General features: G+C 42.1%; 1 protein-coding gene across 3 annotated transcripts in view; it reads left to right on the top strand.

Moving 5' to 3' along the window:
- Positions 1-20363, top strand: part of TMEM229B (transmembrane protein 229B) — a 40941-nt gene extending 20578 nt beyond the window's left edge. For all 3 annotated transcript variants that reach the window (XM_056851463.1, XM_056851464.1, XM_056851462.1), the window contains exon 2: positions 19166-20363. In XM_056851463.1, coding sequence (XP_056707441.1) covers positions 19193-19696 — 504 coding nt within the window. In that variant the 5' untranslated portion in view covers positions 19166-19192 and the 3' untranslated portion in view covers positions 19697-20363. The remainder of the gene's footprint in view (positions 1-19165) is intronic.
- The last annotated feature ends 2434 nt before the right edge of the window (positions 20364-22797 follow it).

Here is a 22797-nt window from a genome sequence, read left to right as displayed (position 1 = left end):
TGATGGCCCTTACCAATTGTTTTAGAAGGTTCCAGGGAGCCATGCCCCCCCATTCTGTTCAAGGGCACCCCCCCCTTAGCTGTTCTGTCTGGATTGCCCCACAATGTGTGTCTATGGCTGTATAGCTGGTAGAGGAGGGCAGCCTGGTCTCCAGCTCTGTATTGCTTTGTTTACTCTCTCCACATCTTTAGCCAGCTGGCTGCCGGACAGCCTGTTCCTCCAACACATCCCCCCCCCCCCGCACTATATTTCTTCCTGTCAATCAGCGTCTCTTCCCAAGAATTAGCTGCCTGAGAATCTGCTACAAACACTGACTGAAGGAACTTTCCATCCTAATGAAAATGCCTCTCAAACTGATTTTAAACTACCCTTACATATAGGCCAATGTAGTCATCCCAAAGAACCTTGGACTTAAAAGGAACAGTGCATACTCTTCAATTTCTATAGAAGAATGAGCAGACTGGGGGAAGGAAAAGGGGAAAGGCAAATAACTATGAGGAATCCCCTCTCTAGATATGATCCACGGGTCCACTGAGACAGCCTCACTCATCTGAGCAATACCGTCTGAAGGTGCCACCCTGCACATGGGCTGTCTGATTGTACCCACACATTCTCAGTTGTGGCTCCGGCATGGTAGAATGGCTTGCCTGATGCAGTCAAGAAGGCGTTTACTGTTCTGTAGCATGCACTGTCCCTAAAAGCTAAAATGACTAAACTGAGACTGGTCCCATTATAAGAAGACAAGACTCACTGAAAAAGACAATCATGCTAGGAAAAGTTGAAGGCAGCAGGAAAAGAGGAAGACCCAACGTGAGATGGATTGACTCTAAAGGAAGCCACGGCCCTCAGTCTGCAAGACCTGAGCAAGGCTGTTAACAATAGGATGTTTTGGAGGACATTGATTCATAGGGTCACCATGAGTCCAAAGCGACTTGATGGCACTTAACACACACACACACACACACACACACACACAGCATGCATCAAACCGAATGGTTCAGGAGGGTATTTCTTAATAAAGGAAACAGGGTGGTTGTTTTAATGTTTGGGGGAAAAATTAGGCAGTTTTTAAAACATTCCATTATTGCATTGTTCTCCAGTTTTATGAGCCAGGGGTTTTTGCGTTGTTTATTGCTTGTGTGGTATTTGTTTTAATGGCATTGTTTACTAATTCTGTAGTCCACCTTGGACTTCTCAATGAGAAAGGTGGATTATACATGAAATAAGCAACATAAACCACAGAGAGAAGTGGATTCTGTGTATTTGAGCTGGAAATCCTGTTGGAGTGGGTCAGAGCTTCTGCAACAGAAGAAGTGATTAGACCTAGACGGTCCTTTTGTATTGTGAAGGTCCAGAATGAGAGAATTAAAGCAACAAACAAGTTCTTTAAAATTCGCTCCTGCAATTAAGGGGGTGCCAGAAAGATAACTTCCAGCCTATGGGCAAGATGAGACTCCATTAATATTGGAGAGCAGACTGGTGCAGAAATCTTACTGGTGAAGGCGAGTTTGATTAGTGAAAGGAATATCCACTGTGTGTTACTGCCATCCTCTTTATATCTGACACCCTTTCCCTGGAGAGTCTCTGTCTGGTGAACTTAATATTGGGAAACATTTCCTGACCTTATAACCATTGTGATTTTATGTGATGCTGGTAAAGCAAAAGATCTTCCCTGTTCAGTTTTTGCATATGCTCACTGTCTTGTTGAAACTGTACTTCCACCCAGGCAAAGCAGCTACACATGCTTAGCTCACTGGCTCAGTACCTGCAAGGACTATAGCTGCTTTGCACAGGTTGCAGCTCGAACAAGATGCTGGGCCTACGCATGGTTGCAAGAGGAAGCTCCTTTGCCTTGTCAGCCTCACATGCAAATCGGGTCTGAGGGCAAAGGGGAAGGGGGTTATCGCCGCGGGTAAATGCTTCCCTACTTTGTTTCCACAGTGAAATGCAGTTTATATCAATAATTTGCATAACATCCTGTAACAATAGAACTTTAGGTGTGGCCTTACGGTTGCCAACCTCCAGGTAGTAGCTGGAGATCTCCCGCTATTACAAGTGGTCTCCAGCCGACAGAGATCAGTTCACCTGGAGAAAATGACCACTTTGGCAATTGGACTCTATGGCATTGAAGTCCCTCCCCTCCCCAAATCCCACCCTTCTCAGGCACCACCCCAAAATCCTCCCACTGGTGGCAAAGAGGGACCTGGCAACCCTATGTGGCCTATGAGGACTGGTGAAAGGGGCTAATGCTCAGGGGAGTCAAGGGGTAGAGGCTGTGGATTTCAACTGTAGCTCCTACCTTCTGTCCATAATTGGAACACCAGTTTCAGTCAGGGCTGTTGCTAGATTGATGCTAGTGGAACTGTAGCACTAGGGGGGAAAGTTCTTTGAGTTTGATTTGTAATCACCTGCAAAAGCCTGTAGAATCTGGACCTGACAAACAAGAGCTCTGAATTTGAAAGATTCATTATGTTAGGTCTGGGGATAGTTACAGTGTCCTTCCAAGAACATTGCATACGAACTCACTGATATAAATTGTGCTGGCAGCAAGTATAAAGCTGTTTTAACACAGTATTTCTTAACAAGGGGACAGAGAATTACTGTTTGTTATTTGTGAGTCACCTGTGTAATAGACAAGTAACATGATGTTCCAGAAAATGTTTATGCTCTTGGAAGCAAATGCTCAGCCTAAGTCCCATGGCTCAGGAAATGCTGATTTTGTAGAAAACTGATTCATTAAACTTTTAATGGTATGTTGAATAAGTAGAGCTGTGAAGGTCCAGGGGGATGAAAACTGGGAGGGAAATGGTTCATTTCCCCCCCAAGAGGACTCCCCCCATAACAATTTTCCTAATAGAAAAAATGAAAAACATCTTATAAAATGTGTTCTCTTAGAATGATGAATAAAATTATTTTAAAGCAATTTTTAAGATTGCTTTAGCTGACTTCCTCAAAATTCTTTATAAAAGAAATTATATTTTCTATATATCGCAGACCTATGCAACTCGTATTTTCTTGCCTGCTTGGGTTTCCTCATCCAGTGTATATATGTTCTTATGGAAACCCAGGTTTATGTTGGGAAGACAAACCAAATCAAGAAGTAAGGTTACATATGCAAGAATAGAAAAGTGCTCAGGTTTCTGAAGATAAAAATGAAAAATCCAAATTGGAAGCTACTGCTCTTTCACAAACTTATTCTGAAAGTAATGTGATAGTAGCATTTTGTAGGATTTATTGTTTAAATGACCTGATATGACTTTCATGTGGCTATTTTTGTCACAGTTACTATGGCACTGTGTGTGATAATAATACAGTGGAACAGATCAATATTATTCTAAAGTTTAAGTCAATATGTTGATTTACTAATAGCCCTTAATACTGTGATTTGTTTGGGTGGAGGAAAACACATTTCCCCCCCCCCAGAAGAATGGAAGCAGTTTAAAAATGTATCTATCCTCTATTCAACAGGTGTTGTAGAGTTTTGTATTTTTTCTGAATAGCATAATTTAGACTTTGTATTATTTCCCAAAAGGCACACACTGAGTGTGATCCAAACAGATTTCCCCCATGGGTTAAACATATCTGGATTTTTTTCTAAAACTAAAGTTTTGTCACTAAAATTGACTAAATGAGTCTGCCTTTTGTTCAGTGGTATAAGACATGCTTTGCAAGCCAGAGATCCTTGAAAACACCAGTTAAAATATTTCCCAGTGGTAGGATTTAGGAAAGATCTGTTCTGTGATATTGCAGGGTCAATGCCAGTCAGTGTATATACTGTGATAGATGAAGCAATGGTCTGATAGTATATGACAGCTCCATGTGTCATTCCTAACAATAAATTGCTTATCCATAAACTGAGGGATAGGGGCTTTTGCTGGACTGTCTCCCTTTTGCTCCCCCCCACCCCGGTTATATAGGGAGGTTTAGAATGACAAAATTTAAAACATAATGAAAACTACATACTGCTGGTGTCTGATACCTTCATATATACCCTGGCTACCAGGACTTATGTTGGAGATTCACTAGAGTTGGGCTAATTTATTGCCTGTGCTCTAGAGCTGTTCTTAAATATCACCTTTTTGGCCAGGCCTTTTTGTATGTTTTAGAATTTAATGGGCCGTTATTTACCATTTGATCCCGTGGTTGCTTAATTATATTATGTTAAAGGTTGTGTACCTGCCTTAGAGAACTTATCATGAGCTTATTAATTGCTGCAAGACAGAGTAGATTATGAGAATATGGTAAATTGCTCTTGTGTCTAAATTGACATATCAAAATAGAATTATAAATCAGGGAGACACAAGGATTGGTAAGTTCATAAAAAGATGGGCTTTATGTAATGGAATCATAGGGGTAATGGTGGTTTTTCTCCTTTTGTGTTTTTAAACTTTGTAATAAATGATACTTCTTTTTTTTTTTGTGATCTCCTCCCCTTTCCCATGGTAACTATAATTTTTTTTAAAAAACCAGAAAAAATTCCTGCTACTTGCTATTGTACAGATGTCAGCCTGTTTCCTTCTTTCCTCTACCCTTTCCTCTATCCAGGCTCTGAGAGGAAACATATCATCCTATAGTTAAGTGGGAAGATGCTATAGGGGATGTAGATCTGATCACAACAAAATGTCAGCCTCTGAGTTTAGCTGTTCTGAGCCTTTTGCTGAGTCCTGTGCTGAATTGTTAAATCTGTTGCTCTTAAAAAAGTTAATGATACTTGTTCATGTCTAACCCATCTTACTAATAGTATGTTTTGAACTGGGACAATATAGTTAAAATTTTAAGGGCAACTGATTTCACAGTTCAGCGTAGGACTCAGAATGGCTGAATGTTTTCAGAAGATTTGTCTAGTAGCAATAGTAGGATTAAAATTGTGTTGTGAGCTGACACTGATCCATCTTGTTTCCCTTGTGTGCCCGGGGATTTTTATCTACTGATTTTAATGGTGCAAGTCCATTTTCCATAAAATTGGCCATGCACAGTCAAAGTGTTTATGGGAAATTCAGTGGCCTGGACTCTGTCTTGCCTTTTGCATCAGTAACAAAATTGTTAGTTAAGGTTCAAGTAGCAAAACATGACAGGAGAGTGAGAGAGAAAAGAACAGCTTGGCAGACTGGAACTCAGCAGCCAAAATAATATATTGAGTAATAATCAGCATGTATCGAGGTGGGGTTAGTTAGAGATAAACAGTGGGTGATTCTCAGTTTTGGATGGGTCATCATAGCAGCCACCCTTTAAATTCAGGATAAGCCAAAACCTACCCACATCTTTGAAGACTGGCTCTTCCTTAAAGATGAAACCAGAATTTCTACTATCTTGGAAAATGCACTGAGTTGGAAATTTAAAACCAGGGTTGGCTGAGAATCTTGATGAAGTTATTGACGGTCTTTAGGGACAGCTGGTCCAAATATCTGTCATCAAATGCACTCCAGAAAAGTCAGTGAATCCCAACAGTGGGTTGCGTCATTTCTGTTTTAAACTGCAGTGGCCAGCTAAGATCAATCACTGCCTTGAGCAGAAAGTGCACATGGGGACTTCTGCTTAGGGCTGCCCCAAATTCTTAAAGGTGAACTTTTATGGTGCAAAAAAGGTAGCTTTGCCTGTCCCCTAGTCATGTTCAAAAGGTCTCAATTTGTCATATAGGTTCAGTATGGTTTGTTTCTTCCCTCAATAGTTGCTTTGTTATCAGCTTTTCTCCGTTTTTTGTTCTTCTTGATCTAGCCAGTGTGATGACATCTCAGTACCTATTAGCCAATCTGATGGCTTCATAATGATGTCACAAAGCCAAAGTGAAGTAAGGGCAAAACTTTCTGTCCTGGGGTGGGGGCATGTTTTGCATAGGCTTCCACATGCTTCTTGTTCTGACTTGATCCTGTTCCCACTATGGAGCAGCAGTAAAATTCACAATTCTTTTCCTCCCTACATGAGCAATTACAGTACAATCCTTAGCCGAGTTATACCCTTTAAAGCCAATTTATTTCAGTGGTCTTAGAAGGGTACAGATCTGCTTAGGACTGCAATGTTTCAGTAAATACAGATGTGGAACCTCAAGATACAACCTCTCCTTGATACGATGTGATTGTTGGTTGTAGTAGTCAAAAAGGGCAAGAGTCCAGTAGCACCTTAAAGACTAACAAAAATATTTTCTGGTAGGGTATGAGCTTTCGTGAGCCACAGCTCACTTCTTCAGATGTTGGTTGTAGTTATTTGGCATTATGAATAATTTATTCTGCATGTGCTCAGAGGAACTCTTTATTATATTACATCTCTGAGGCTATGTCCTGGTATGGAACAGATTTTTGGACTGAGCCCTGGCACAAAATTTACTGGGAGAACTGAATTTGGTCATTATGGAAAAACTGGAGCCTCAAATGTCTTATGATCCTACATTTGCGTTTTTCACTGGAATACTCTTTGACCTGTGCCCCTCCTGGCTGGTGAAGGCCAGTGTTGGGGGGAAATGAGATTCCTCGGAAATTATTATGACCTCTTAGCTCAGAAGTTTTTCCAGGGTCCTTGAAAGAGCCAATTGTAATTCCAGTGCTCAAAAAAACATTTCTTGACTTGAGCGATTTTGCCAACTACTGCACAGTGTCTAATCTATCTTTCCTGGGTAAGGTAGTTGAAAGAGCAGTGGCTGAACAGCTCCAGGTTTTCCTGGAGGACTCATCTGCCATTGACCCCTTTCAGTCCAGCTTCCAGCCTGGTCATGGGACAGAGACCGCCCTGGTTGCCCTCACAGATGATCTCCGTCCACTAGCTGGATCGAGGTGGGTCGGCACTGCTGATTTTGCTCGATCTGTCAGTGGCATTCGACATGGCATTCTGCTGCCCACTGCCTCGCCGACACTGGAGTCTGTGGAACTGCCTTGCAATGGCTGATTTCCTTTCTGTAGGGCTGGGTGACACTGGGGAGAGAGCTTCCACCCAGCACCCTCTGGTGTGTGGAGTTCCACAGGGTGCTATTCTCTCCCTGGTGCGTTTTAACATCTTTATGCGCCCCCTCGCCCAGTTGGAGCAAAGTTTCAGGCTGAGCTACCATCAATATGCAGATGACACCCAGTTCTTTCTTTTAATGGGTGGCCGACCAGATGCTTTTCTTGAGGCCCTGACTGAGTGTCTTGGAGCTGTAGTGAAATAGCTGAAACAGAGCTGCCTGAAGCTAAATCCAGTGAAGATGGAGGTCCTGTGGTTAGGTAAGGGGAATCTAGGTCAGGCAGTCCAACTCCCAGCCCTTGACGGGGTGCAGTTGGTTCCGTCTCCCTAGTTCAAGAGTTTAGGCATGATCCTGGATGTCTGTCTGTCTTTAGAGACCCAGGTTAACAACGTGGCCCGGATGGGTTTTTTCCACCTTCACCAGGCATGCCAGCTCCTGCCTTATCTGTCAACTGGCCACAATGATTCATGCAACAGTCACCTCAATATTGGACTACTTCAAATCACTCTACGCAGGGCTACCCTTGAGACTGCTCCAGAGGTTGCAGCTGGTGCAGAGTACAGCTGCATGGGTCATTGCTAGGGCACCATGGAGAGTGAATATCCAGCCTGTGCTTTGACAGCTGCACTGACTTCCAGTAGTATACTGGATCAGGTTTAAGGTTTTGTTGTTGACCTTCAAAGCTCTACATGGCCTAGGACACTTGTATCTTTGGGCCCGCCTTCTCCAGTACACGGCCATGAGAGCCTTACAGTCATCATCTTAAAAATCTACTGGTGGTCCCTGGCCCAGAGACTATCCAGCTGTCCTTGACTAGGGCCAGGGCTTTCTCAGCTCTGGCCCTTGCCTGGTGGAATGCTCTGCCTAGGGAAGCCTGAGCTTTAAACGATCTAGTTGAGTTTAGTTAGGGCTGTAAGGCAGAGCTGTTCCACCAGGCATATACTTGAGGACAGTGACAGTATACAGCAAATTTATCGGCCAGCCTGGACTTTGTCCCCACCCCCCACCCCCGTTATGCATTATTAGATCATCTGGTCTTTTTGGCCAACTTCATACCAGCCTGGTTAGCCAGTGTGCATTTCTCCAAGTGCCTGAACTGGCAGCTGTATTTAGAACCTGCACACTGCTGCTTTTTAGCACCATGTATTGTATTGTTTTAATTACGTATTAATCCGTATATTTATTTAGTGTATTTTAAATTGTTGTTATCCGCTATGCAGGGGGAGGGCGGGTTATAAATATGAGTATGAAATAAATAAATACATACATACATACATACATACATACATACATACATACTGGGTGAAATAGATGATACAGAAAGCTTGCCCCAACCTGGATAGCCCAGGCTAGCCTGACCTCGTCAAATCTCAGGAGTTAAGCAGGGTCGACCCTGGCAAGTATTTGGATGGGAGACCTCCAAGGAGTACCAGGGTCACAACACGGAGCCAGACAACGGCAAACCATCTCTGAATGTCTCTTGTCTTGAAAAACCCACCAGGGGTTGCCATAAGTCAGATGTGACTTGATAACAAAAAGCAAAAACAAAACAGATTTACTGCTCACAGAAAGTCAACCAGGGGAGGTGAATCAGGCTTCTGAAGCAGGCGAGCCAGATGCACTACTCATCACTGGCTCAGAAAGCAGCATCTCTTCTCCTGCTACATCTACAGGTACTGTGTATCATGTCAACACAAGAGCAGCCATAGTTACGTTACTCATAGACCTAGCTGCTTTGTCACTGAATGTGATTACAGAGAGGGGAAAGAGCCACTAAACCCCCAGGAAAACTCAAGATGGCAAAGTTGTATAGCAAGAGGGCTTGGGTGTAACTGAAATAACAGATCTTGAATGGAACTTTCTGGATATTTGGCATATCCCTACTTTAAACTGATTTGTGAACTTGTGTGTGTGTGTGTAAAGTGCTGTAATTGCAGCCGATTTACAGCGACCCCTGGTGGGATTTGCAAGGCAAGTGATTAAGCAGAGGTGGTTTGCCATTGCCTTCCTTTGCAGAATCTTCCTTGGAGTTCTCCCTTCCAAGTACCAACCCACCTTAGCTTCCGAGATCTGATGAGATTGGGCATACTGTGCCATTCTACATCCGATTAGTGACGTTAGAGAGGATAAAAAGACAGCAACTTGCCTCTCATTATTATGTATGTGGGTGTAGCCACAATCAAGTTGTTTTTGGGATATTGCAACAAAGCAGGCAGATGTAATGTTGAATCCGGTACTTTGATGTGAATCCAGGAATTGATTCCTTTGCAGAAAATGCTTCAAAAAATGGGATGAGCTCTGTTTTGTGATGCCTAATGGGTCCAGGGTAATTTTCTGCATGTGCACCTTACATTCTTTTCTATCTCTGTTTGAAGATGGATCCTTTTCTTATTATTGGAAGGATGGTGGGTGTTAAGAAATCAATCACCTACTTGAACCATGATTGTGTGTATTACAGAGCTGTCTCCAAGGATGTGTGTGGCCCTTGAACTAGGCTGATTGTATCCTGAGTGATGAGAAGCTTTGGTTATGAAGGCACGTATTGATTGAATGGTGTACAGTCATAGCCCATGCTCCTGATCACTCAGGATTCAATCAACCTAGTTGAAGGGCCAAACACACCTTGGAGACAGCTCTGTCACCAGTGGCCATAGATCCTTTCTGGAATTCTGAAGTTCTATGGGAATATGATCTTGTCTTCAGCTCTTCCCTCTATGGAGGCTGATGGAATTCCGTGAGGGTGTGAGTCTAAACTCTTCCATCTTGTTTTAGGCAAAAGGATGCCCTCATTATGTTATCGGGGTTGTTCCTTATGTTCTACTGTCTCTTGTATCAAAATACATACAACATATATTTTTACCTGTCACTGTGAATGTTTATGCCCCATGAAGATAATGTGAGTTAGCGGCTTGTAAACTATTAACCTGTTCTGTGTGTCCTGACCTGTGAGACTAGCATGGCTGAAATAGTGCTGGCTATATAATTCACACAACTGGGGATAGCACTGAGTTTGCTTTTTTGACAAGCAAGTGTGAGACTTCATCCAACATCTCCTGCTCAGCATGTCAGAATGGTAATTCACTAGTGAAACCAGTTCTACAGCTTCATTATAATTCCAGAGCCCCTTTTCTGGAGCCAGCCCAGACCCTGCACGGGGGCAGAAGGAGATGTATAGCTGGGATTCAGGAAGTCAGGTCCAATACAGATTGTCTAACTGCTTTGTTCTCTTGTCTAACTCTTCTCTTTGATGTACACATTATGATATGATGTCTGAGATCTCTAAGCAACAGACTGTGCTTTGCTCAGCCAAATATGGAATAACTGTGTTTTATTGTTATCCAAGTGCTGGTAAATGCCTTGAAGTCATTGCTAAATGGGCAAACTGACCATGCAATATGTTCCTGTTGCTAATTGAACAGCCTGTAGGCCACAGGTGTAATGAGCGTAATAATCCCTGTGGCAAGATAATTGCTGGAAACCGGCAAGAGAATGGCTTACTGTCAGTGAAACTCCTTAAGGGACGTAGCTGTCCCATTGAACACAGCAATGCATTTCAGAAATGGGTTCAAACAGTAAGCATTCATCAATGACAGTTAATGGGAGTCAGCTTTCATATTTCTTTGGCTTGTGCTTTTAAATTTTGGATTAGGGTTTTTTTAAGGCAAAAGTGAACTCTGAACCATTATTTTAAACGAGTTGGTTGAAAAAATGAAAAACAAGTATTTGTAATTGAAAGGAGCCTCTGTTCCACATCTGTCCATCTTTCTGTTTCTGATGGCACACTCTAACGGTAATCCATAGTTCTGCTTTGTAGGCAAAGAGTATATAATTGTCTTTTTTCCATCCTTTTGCGTGGAGGATTCATAGACATGTTCAAAGGTTTATGTGAACCAAGGCCAAATTCCACAGTGATGCATTTTAAGAAAAAATTATTGTGGTTGAATTAAAGATATAGTCAGGAATTATCTTACATAGTTTGAAGAATGTTAAGTTGGGGGGGGTGCCTCCCCTGCTTTCTGTAAATGACATCTGTACACGTGACAGCTTTTAGCTAGAGTTTTCCAGTTAGAAGTATATTGCTTGCATGAAAGGACTCTAGCGTGCTCTCACTTGTTTGGCATTCTTGTCAAGATCTTCCAACTTCTGTTGCATGGAATAGCTTTCTTAAAGCTGGCAAACAAGTGGATAGAACATAGTGATAATGACTACTGGGCAAGTCAGCATTACTATGCTGAGAGTGGATTTGACTGCCAGTATATGTGGGACAATGGGTAAATGCTTCCAGGGTGAACATCATGACTTCAAACACATCTTCAAAGCCATCATCACCTTAAGTTTTTAATTATGCATTGACCGTTTGAATTTGTCATGAAGTCAGTTTGTTCCCCATGCCCTAGCTACCTTGTGTCTGAGGAGATAAGGTGGGGTAGAAATGTTTTATATAAATAAATAAAATAAATTGCTTCTTCCCTCAAGTCTGCACATTTTTGTCACATTAGCTGTGTGGAAAACATCAGTAATTGTGCTTGTGAGTTGCTGGAACTTCTGCTGAAAAATATTTGGGCTTGCACAACCAGTCTGGTTTCTCCAGGTCATACTGCTTGGTGAATAACTTTTCCACCCATATTGAAGGGTCTCTTATTTTTCTTCACTCTTTACATTAGTACCTTCTTTTCCTCTTATTTCCATCACTTTCCCCTCACTTTGTCTCTTCTTATAAAGTTCTGTCAAACCTTCATTCATGCTTCTATCCTCCTCTATCCAGTTTCTCATCACTGTTTCTCAACTTTTCATTTCACGGTTTTAGCTACCACTTTAATATGAATGAGTCCCTAAAGCTATTTTCCGTCCTGACTTTCCACCTTCTATCCACCAACTAGCATCTGATTACCTTTTCAAATGGAACATGATAAAACCAGCTCCTCATCTTTCTACTGGAGACCTCTATTCTTCATACTTCGTTGCCACTAGCACCGACAGCAATACCACTCCTGTTTCTCATGACCTCGGAGGCCACCTGACTCCTCCCTTTTCTTCTCCTGCATAACAGCTTGTTATGCCACTTGAGTCTTTTCAGGCTCTTCAAGATTTAATTTTTTTCTCCCTAAATATTTGGCTGAAACTCTCATCCATGGACTGCCTATCTATTACCAAAGTTGCAGAGTACTGGTATGAGTTGCTTAATAACTAAATAAATTTTCCATCTGTACATTTCAAGCTATGGTCAGCTCTGACAAAGTAAATGTACGTCCCTTTAAAAATAAAGAGTACAGAATGTGCAGATATGTTCTGTACAGAATTGTTGTAAAACACAATCCTGATCATGTTTTATTTGGGCTGTTTATAGGTATTATTATAGGAATGTTGGTTAGTTGATGGAGGATTTTTTTAAGAGACAAATTGGTAGCACTGATTTTTTTAAATGAGGACCATTAATCATTTCAATTCCCAGAAAAGAAGGAATTTTTCATTTTAAAGTGAGATTGAATCTACAAATGGCTTTGGACAGCCAACAATAACTTCTAATATATAGCAGGTCTCCTGACTTGCTACTGTTCTTTCTTGATGGAAACTAGCCATGCAGTGGGAACCATATACATGCACACTCCCAATATTTACCTTTTGTTTCTCAAAGAACCAAGAACAGGTTGATGTAGTTGTTCTCCAAATGGATACAAAAATGACCATTCAGATTGCATCTAAATGGCAGCTTGCATCTAAATAGCAGCTATCTTACACTGCTGCTTGCATGAGAAACAATTATAAAGTTGGATAGGTTTTGCATAACAGTCCCTAGAGAATCTCTTGTTTGGACTGATCTTCTCATGCTGATCCTTCTAGTACTTAATCCTCTATTTGGACCACTAAGAAGTAGTGTAGTTTACTGCATGACTCTGGGATATATCTGATCACCTTACTTACCTCCAAAAACTCCCTTACTTAGAAACACCCCAAAGTTAGGTGTTTAGGTATGGAATCAACCTAGCCTACATTTGTGGGCATAGGTATCAGTAACACTGAACATCCATAATTTTCACTGATATCTAAAGGTGGGCATCAAAATTGGGATCATCATTAAGTTGGTGACCACTTTGAGAATGTGAGCTTTGAGGCCTATTAGTGCTGGCCATCTTCTGTCAGATCATCTCTGCTCATATACTCCCAGCTAATAAGATCAGGCCCTGACCTGGATGGCCCAGGCTAGCCTGATCTCGTCAGATCTCAGAAGCTAAGCAGGGTCAGCCCTGGTTAGTATTTGGATGGGAGACCACCAAGGAATACCAGGGATGCTGTGCAGAGGAAGGCACTGGCAAACCACCTCTGTTAGTCTCTTGCCTTGAAAACCCCATAAGGGGTCGCCATAAGTCGGCCGCGACTTGACGGCACTTCACACACACACTAAGATCAGAACGAATGGAGCATTTTAAGCACTTTTTCTGACTCAACAATTCACCAGTTCTAAGAGATGTCTACATGTACTGGTGGATGTTAGTTCTTGATGTAGTCTACATCATCCCAGAAGACTGTTTTTGCAGGCACGTTTTTGAGATTTTTTGCAGGCACGTTTTTGAGACTGCTTAATTATTCCAGTATGAGACTCTAGTGAACACTGACCTGTAGAATCTTAGTGGAATCCAGACAGGGGAGCTGTTAATTGACAATGAAACAGAACTTTCTGAGACAACTTTCTGAGAAAGTATTGCAAAGCTTTTCATGTACAAAAGATAACCAAGAAGACATGAAATATATTCTATACCTTATTAACACTCACTGCTTTCCTCAGATCCAAAATGTATTTGCAATCTGTTCTTTTAATGGTGAAACTGCAGGCTTCACCAAGATGCAGGTCCAGCTTAATCAGTTTCAGTGAAGCTGCACCTGATCAGGCCATTTTATAAAGTTCTTGTGTGTTTTGGTCAACAACACAAGGATTTTGCATCTGACGTTCACTGGGACATTTGTGCCTCCCATACTAATGCCCTTTTCTCTTCGCAACTGTAGTGTGTGGGTAAAAGAGGCTTCAGCCTCCCCCGGCATACCATTTTCACTTCCTCAAACCACCCTGTGGAGCTACCCTCATGGGCAGTTTGAAGAAAAGAAAATAGCAGTGGGAGGGCAAAGGTTGAAGCCCCTCCTACCCTTTCAGAATGGTTGCGAAGAGAATAGACACACGTGAACCTGAGAGGCTCAAATCTTCCTTTGAATGTCTGGTGCAAAGTCCCTGCATCAACAAACACAAGGATTTTGTAATATGTGAATCAGCCCTGAGTTATTGAGTTGTATCCAGGACACATTTTAAATTTAAAAAAGTATGTTTATGGTAGTACCTGCTTTTTTGCTAATCTGAAGCTTCTCCATGTACTCACACAATCATCTTGCAGTAAAAGGAATGGGCATTAATAAATGCTGTCAGTTACCTGAAACTTAGATGTTCCTCTGAGGCAGTAATTCAGTGTGCATCTCCTGTTCATAGGGTTGCCAGGTTGCTCTTCGCCACCGGCGGGAGGTTTTGGGGGTGGAGCCTGAGGAGGGCAGGGTTTGGGGAGGAACTTCAATGCCATTGAGTCCAATTGCCAAAGCGGCCATTTTCTCCAGGTGAACTGATCTCTATCAGCTGGAGATCAGTTGTAATAGCGGAAGATCTCCAGCTATTACCTGGAGGTTGGCGACCCTACCTGTTCAGAACTCATATTTAAACACCGGTGAGCTGGTGTCCTAGGATCAATGTCAGTCAGTGTGGAAAAAGCCTTAATTATAAGAAAAGTGGCCTCTGGCAAAGAGACAGGGTCCTGGCATCCGTTGGCTTCCATCCTGCCAGAAAATTTGACCACAACAGAAGCAAGAACAGACTACTGATAAATGCAGTTTGCATCTTATGCAGGCTGCACCACAGGTGAGTCATCCTTTTGTGTCAGCAAACTAATAGAAACACAGCAGCATCTTTTTGAATATTAATTACAATATTTTTAGCCACCTCTCTCCACATAGCAGGCTCAATTATATGTATTCCGAGTACATATAATAGTAGCAAGTTCATATAATAGTAACAAAAATAAAACCATAAATCAGCCTCCCCATCTATAAACAGCTCATACCTGTAAACCATAAAAAACGCAAAAACTCTCAGATTATTTTTACATGCCTTCCTAACTGGGTACCCGGTGAGGGCAGCTCTTGTATCATCTGGTACCCCATTCCAAAGGATTTGGGGCAGCTATTGAAAATGTAGAACAGTCTGCAGCCAGTGAAATGCCTCTATAGGAGGGTGCAGAGAGGAGCTGCTGGGGAAAAAGTTGGCTCACAGGCTTATACAAAGAGGGATGGTCCTCCTGATCTCTCTCTCTCCCCCCCAATCCTTTTAAAGACATGCATTTTAATCACATATGTTTTTTAAAGTTAATTTAGTAATGCAAGTGAAGGACGGCTGTTTTGAAATTAATAGTCATTCCCCAAAGCATTACTCATACTGCTCTCTCAATCTGCGATCTGAAATATGCTCCAAAGAGTTTGATCTATTCATTCTTATTTCTAATTGTGGAGATGTTTGTATACCACTAAGAACAACACACCCAACTGGTTTTCCCCAGGAGACAAAGTATAAAATGCTCTTTGTTTCCCATTGTTGACGTTTCTGGAAGGCTTATCTATTCTGGCTTTTTTCCATTCGTAAGTGTCTATTTGCATGGGCATGGCTAGAGGCTATTTGGCAGGGAGGGAAAGATTAGGAGTAACATCTTGCCAGCTGTAACATCTTGATGAGGGTTTGATTTCTACTCCTGTTGCAGGTATAACGCTTGTGCGTGGCCAGAGCTGTGAGCCCCTGGGCATGAATTAAGGGGAAGAGCCAAGTGGCCCTTTGATTTTTAGCCTGTGGCTCACAGCCTATGGCTTTGGATGAGCCAGCAACTGAATGTAGCACCAGACCAAGACATAGAGTTGTGGGGGGGGGGGGGGTTCATTTAGAACATAAGAAAGGCCATGCTGGATCAGACCAAGGTCCATCAAGTCCAGCAGTCTGTTCACACAGTGGCCAACCCGGTGCTTATATCATATTGTTTGGGGTTGTAAGCCACTTTAGGTCTCTTCTGGGGTAAGAGTGTAGTACAAATATTTAAATTAATCAGTCAGTGTATATTAATGTACTTTTCATCTGTGGCATCTGCCCCATGTAAGTTAGAAACTAGTGTAGCTCTTCCCTATCGTTTGTCTCAGCATCTGGTATTAACAAGTATACTGCCACTGAACATGGAAGTTCCAATTAGTGATAATGTCTAATGGCCAATTCTAAGATGTATTCTTCATGAATTTGTCTAATATTTTAAAGGAAGCCTTCTACCCTTTAATGGAGTTCTTGACTTTGCTGGTTAACCACACTAGTGTCCTCTTTGTATTGAACAGAGCTTTCCTAATCTGTGGTATACATTATATCTGAACTTCAATTATTGTAGATTTAAATAGCTGCCAAGCATCCTGAAAAGATTTGACCTTCTTTACTCTCTCTTTCAGCTTCCAGTGGACTAAACTTCTCATTTGGGGGGGGGGGGAGTTTTATTTTCTGGAAATCAAATGTTGGTCTTTAGGGGCAACTTCCCATTTACATAAATGTTTAGCTTAATAGTATGGCGGTCACTGTTCAAAAGTAGATCAATGTTTACATCTTGCACCTGGTCCTAACTACCAGTCACTACTAAATTCAGGTTCTAAGTTCCCTGCCCTCCAGTCAGTCCTATGACTGAATGTTCCAAGACACATTCACTTATAATATCTGAAAATGGCTGTGTAATTTTTGTCAACCAGAGAATGCAGTTTACCCTGTCCATGTGAGGGTAAGTAAAGCCTCTCATTTTTGTAACATTTCCCACTTCAGTCACCTTCCTTATTTCTTTTTCTTTCTTAAGACCCACCACCATGTTCTGGCTAAGGTGGCAATTCTACATCCTCAGTTTTAAGTTACCTGTCAGGCCGGGTATTTCCACTCATAGTGATTCTGTGGAGGAGTTTCACCCTCCTATGTTTTCTACATTTATGCCCTTTTCAAAATACAGAGCAACACCAGGCCCAAAAGATTTTCTATCTGGGGATAATGCCTGATTAACTGTACTAAATTTCCCCCACCAGGTTTCAGAAATGCCTGATATACGTTTGTGTGTGTGTATGTGTATTTACATTTAGCACTAAGCCCTCTGGCTCCACTTCTGCATGCAAAGCAGATGTTCTACCACTGAGCCGCAGCCCCTCCCTTCCTCACTACTGCTGTCCTGTAAGATGTATTTTCTATTACTAACAGGTTGTTTTCAATAGATTGTGGGTTCAAAAGGAGGACTGTATGCTCCATACAACTTTTGTTCTAACAAAAAAATATTAGTAAAGTGATAAGGACGTTCAGTGATTAGTAGTTAATGATGAAAGTGTCTCCACAAGATCCACTTTGGTGCAGCTAGAGATGAAGGAGAAAAAAATGAAACATTTACAGTTGAGGCATCCTGTTACCTAGTATATTCCCAGGGCAATAGAGTAGTTGTGACTTCATCAGTGATGATAACAAACCTCAAAGAGGCCAATTAAGGTCCCTTTAGGGAGTAGTAGATAGTGTACCATGTTCAGGAGGCATAGGGTTAGCTAGTGGCCTAAATATGTTTCACTGGGGGGTTGATTTTCGGGTTTTTTAAATTATGAAATGGGGGAAAGACGTGGCAGCTTAGCACAGGCTTCATCTCACATGGAGAGCTATTTGATATCAAGTAAGTATTTGGCCCTTACACCTGCCTTACTATCTAACCATGATGCCAGTTTTTCCTGAACTGTCAAGTTGCCCTGATCTCGTTGGATCTCAGAAGCTAAACAGAGTTGGCCATTGTTAGTACTTGGATGAGAGAGGAGATCACGAAGGAAGCCCAGGGTTGCTATGCAGAGGAAGGCAGTGGCAAACCACCTTTTTTTTGTCTCTTGCCTTCTAACCCCCTGAATGGTCTCTATAAATCAGCTGCGACTTGACAGCCCTTTTCACCACCCAAGTTGAAAAAGAAACTTAATGTATATATATTGTTTCCTTCTTCTGTGCCATTAGCTTCAGGCAGGCTGTCTTGCCTCATTCAGTACTGGCCTTGCTGTCCCTTGTCATTCATACTCATTCTGTTCATCATTTGTCTTTTTGTTGTTCTTTGTGTCATTTGCCAAATGTATCTCACATCTGGTTCTTCTGCTTTTCTTATGTTTTCCTCCGCTGTTATCTCACACCCCTCTTCATACCTCCTTCACTTTTTATTTCTTGTAACCTCCAGTCTGGTTTCTAGATCACCCAAAAAAAATATCTTCATTGAATCAGCTTGATTTCTTCTTATGCTTGGGAGAGTGTAAATATTGGACCTACTGCCATGTGCGTTTATGCACAAAAGCCTCCACGTTAAAATTATACATACAGCAGGAAACTATCAGTCCTAAGCTTGCTCTCACAGCTGGCTGTGATGATAACTAGCTTTCCACAGGTAATGTGTGAGCCAACATTTTATTACAGTGTATTTTGGTTCTGAACAGGAGTCCCGTGGCGCAGAGTGGTAAGCTGCAGTACTGCAGTCAAAAGCTCTGCTCACGACCTGAGTTTGATCCCGTCAGAAGTCGGTTTCAGGTAGCCGGCTCAAGGTTGACTCAGTCTTCCATCCTTCCGAGATCATTAAAAGGAGTACTCAGCTTGCTGGGGGTAAAGTGTAGACGACTGGGGAAGGCAATGGAAAACCATCCCATAAATGGTCTGCCTAGTAAACGTTGTGATGTGACGTCATCCCATGGGTCAGTAATGGCCAAGTGCTTGCATATACAGTAAGCATTCAGACAAATGAAGGAGATGAACAGTATTCTTGGTACTGTCTTGGTACTCTAATGCAGGGACAGGTTCCCCCCCCCCAGGTATGCCATAAAAGAGGGAGTCATCTTAAATTTGAATGCAAGTTACAGTAAAAAAATGTTTGTTAACATTTTTAGCAGGGTCGTCTCACATTCAGGGTGATCTTCAAGTTAAATATGGGTAATCCTCTTCCAGGCGTTGCCAGACAACTAAAAAGGCACACCTAAATCCATGTTCTGTTCTTGAGCATGTCATGTTGAGGGCCTGTCTGTAGATCTGTGATCTGTGCTACTTCTGTTACATAATTTCATATTTGACTGTCATTGTAATAAGACCTAGTGCTGGAAACCTTATTTACCAAGTCTTTTTCCCCCCCCTCCCCTTTCTTATAGAGTTCCTGCTGGGGACTGTGTGGAAGGATGGCAGCAGCAGAACCCTTGACTGCTTTCTCCCGGTGGTATCTCTATGCCATTCATGGCTACTTCTGCGAGGTGATGTTCACAGCCGCCTGGGAGTTCGTGGTCAATTTCAACTGGAAGTTCCCAGGTGTCACCAGTGTATGGGCGCTCTTCATCTATGGCACTTCCATCCTCATTGTAGAAAAGATGTATCTGTATCTGAAGGACAAGTGTAACATACTAGTGCGCTGCCTCATTTATACCCTGTGGACGTATTTGTGGGAGTTTACCACTGGCTTCATTCTGCGTCAGTTCAATGCCTGCCCTTGGGACTATTCACAATTTGACTTGAACTTCATGGGCCTCATTACCCTGGAATATGCCATCCCATGGTTCTGTGCAGCAATTATCATGGAACAGTTGGTCATCAGAAACACCCTACGTTTACGGTTTGATGAGAATGCTGAACCAGGGGCTCTCACGGTTCCTGTAACCTTGGCCAATGGCCATGTGAAGACTAACTGAATAGTAACTTAGAGCTGCACTTTGACTGAATGAACTCTCCTGCCCCCTTCATTAGAGACCTATAATGATGGCTTCAAAAGCAAAACTCTTGCTTCCTATAATGATAAAGAAACCTCCTTTTGTTGGAGCTGTGCATGAAAAAGGAACCAGTAGATTTTCTATGGATTTTACTTTTTGTTTTTTAAACTGCAAGTAGCACTGCCAGCTACCTGTTGGCTAGATAGTTTCTGACTTGTAACTTACTATATGAACAATCCTATTACCTGCATTTTACTGCATATGTAAAAAAAGAGAGAAATGCTAGTATAGCTTGTACAAAACACACACACACACACAGACAAGTTAGTAAATTGGCACAGATGCCCCTGTTAACTTAGTGATTGGCTTATATTCCATTAGGCAATATTCAGGTGCTTGCTTGCAACCAATACCTCCCATGGGACCTGAGATGCTGCAGGGTCAAGAAGAATCAACAGCTGTTGAGATAGCCCAACAGTGGCAGTCTACTGGGGAGGTAGAATTTGCCCTTTTGTGTGCTCTTTCTAAGGCTTTTTTATTGCACCATAGTGTATGGTATTATGGTGCTGGACATCTTACTGGATTTATATAAAAAAAGATTACATTTTGAATCATCCATTCTGATGCTCATTACAGAGCTTGTTCTCCCATTCCCCCCCTCTCTCTCGTGCTCTTTTTCTCTCTCTCTCGTGCTCTCTTTTTAAATAAAGGCCTGTTCTACTGGATTAATTTTATCATTGTTGTACAAGCTACATTTTGGTCAAGTGACCAAAAGTGGGAGAAAAAAAGTCTTCCCATTTCTTATCTTTACTCTTTGTAGTGGAATTCAACGGAAGGGCTGCTTCAGGTCTGATTCTCACTATCCCCTTATTCACTGTTCGCATCACCAGGCTCTTCTTGTTTCTCCTCCTCCCCAAGAAATTCTGTTCCTGATGGCTATAAACTGATCCTGATGGCTATAAACACAGACTCCTGGTCCTGGGATAGAAGTCGTCATACGGCAGCTGGATTCATCAGGATTTGGAATCCTGAAGGACTGTATACTCCTTGTGTTTATTATTTTCTGTCTGCACTGATTTGATCTTATCTAAGTCTGCCTAGTGTTCTCCAGGTACTAATAACAGTATTGGTAGTGCAGCCAGCTCTCTTTGTAAAACTGTGAGCTGCAGAACTGCCTTACAGTAGGGAGCACTATAGGATCACTCTCTTCCAGATGGGCTGGTTCCACTGTAGAGCACACTAAGCTCGAGGGAGGCGTGAATGTCCCACGCAGGTGCATAGCAAGAAGTTGTAATGAGAAAGACAGATCGTACCTGGTGGCCACCAAAGAATATCTCTTGTTGTTCTGAGGATTCTTGGGCTGCTTTAAGTAGCAAGTATCTAATAGCCTTAAGAGGAGGGTATGCTATAACAGGGCCTCCTGGATCAGAAAAATTCCAGGTATCATTTGCACTGAATGGAAGGGAATTGCACTAGCAATGAAGTTAGGCTTGTGATGTTAATGTCCTTATGTGACTGCAGAACCGTTTCTGGGGTTTTTTTTGTGTTAAAGATGTGGCTGCATAATTATTTGGCTGGCCATTGTTTTATCAGTCAGATACAACTGTTTGTTGGTCCATTCTTAGAAAAAGAAAGACATCCTGCCACTCTGGATGGGTTCTACATTGTCTTTTGAATAAGAGTCACGTTAACTTGTCAGAGGGTGATTGCTTTGTTCCTATCCATGTTCCTCACGTGTGATATCCATTGCTGGTCATGGATGGGCAGAGATACTGGCCCCAGGAGCCTGGTCACAGCTATACTGTGATAGACAGCAGGCTCCTGAAATACTCAGAAAACTTAGAGAGATTTGTATTCTCTTTTTATAGTTCATCCAATGTTTAAAAAGTAACTCTTAAATCAAACCATGTTTCCCATCCAGTATGGTGCCATACATAGAGACTTTATGTATCAGCCATGCAACAGTAGTCAACTAAGAATGAAAAATAAGATGGAAGGGCAATTTGTTGATGACAGAGTTATGCTCTTAAGCCCTCTATGTTAATGGGGCATCCTGAATACTGTGAAAATAAGCATTCTCTTAGCATTTTTCTTCTGTAAGCTTTTGTCCTGCACCTCAAAAGGCAACAGTAACTTGTAAAGGTATTAAACCTTGCTGGTCCCCCCTTACTGAAAGAAAAACATAAGTATTCTGTAAAAGGAACAGTGCAAGAAAGAAATCTGGTATACCTACACTTCCTGATAACCACTGTTTATGGAACATAAGGCAGAAAACATACATTCTCACCACTAACTTGTCACCAATAAGTTTCAATAAGTTTAGACACTTAGTTCTGTTTGTTTTCCATTTCTGTCTTGGCCAGTAGCCCAACCCTGTGCCACTTTGTGTCTGTATTCGTATCCTAAATAGCACAGTTACTTAATGGCTGAACAACAGTTGCTTACACTAAAGAATGGCTTCTGGCCTTCAACCTATGGGCATCTTCTACAAATGAGCTACCTTTTCCCTTGGTGCATTAATGCTGTACCACCTAAAGCTTATTCTATGCTATTCTCTCTGATTGTACTCTGAGATGTGCCCTCAAAGGTCTGTAATTTTCACACAGAAGTGCACTTTATTTGCAGTTTGCACACCAGGAACTGAACTGGGCCTCATATGGTCATCTTTCCCCATGTAGCTCCTGCCAGATGTTCCATTGACCAATCAGCAGTTGTCTTTAACCCTGCTTTGCAGCTTCTACCGGTTACTGTAGCCGACTCTGTAGTTCTCCTTATTCTTGGAGGGTTGCAACTGTATCCAGAGATTCTACCCATTTTGCTTCATTTACCTTTTCTGTTTCAGTTCAAGTCAAAACGACTGATGTTGTTTTGCATCCGGGTTGCTTAAACTACGCAGCAGTGACAACCCCGTCGCTGCCAACGATCGCCTAGAAGCTGTGCAGCAGAGGAAGCACTTGCGTATAAAACATAACCATAAAAACGCACAGTCTTCAACTAAAGATTTGCTTGTACGTGTATCTTCCTCAGTAGATTAAAGTTGCCTGTTTGAATTCACCAGCAATAAAAACTTGTGGTTTGTTTGG

Source organism: Euleptes europaea, chromosome 6 (genome assembly GCF_029931775.1).
Source record: "Euleptes europaea isolate rEulEur1 chromosome 6, rEulEur1.hap1, whole genome shotgun sequence".
In the NCBI taxonomy this organism is placed as follows: Eukaryota; Metazoa; Chordata; class Lepidosauria; order Squamata; family Sphaerodactylidae; genus Euleptes; species Euleptes europaea.
The sequence above is the reverse complement of the archived record's forward strand: the minus strand, read 5'-3'. Positions and strand labels throughout refer to the sequence as shown.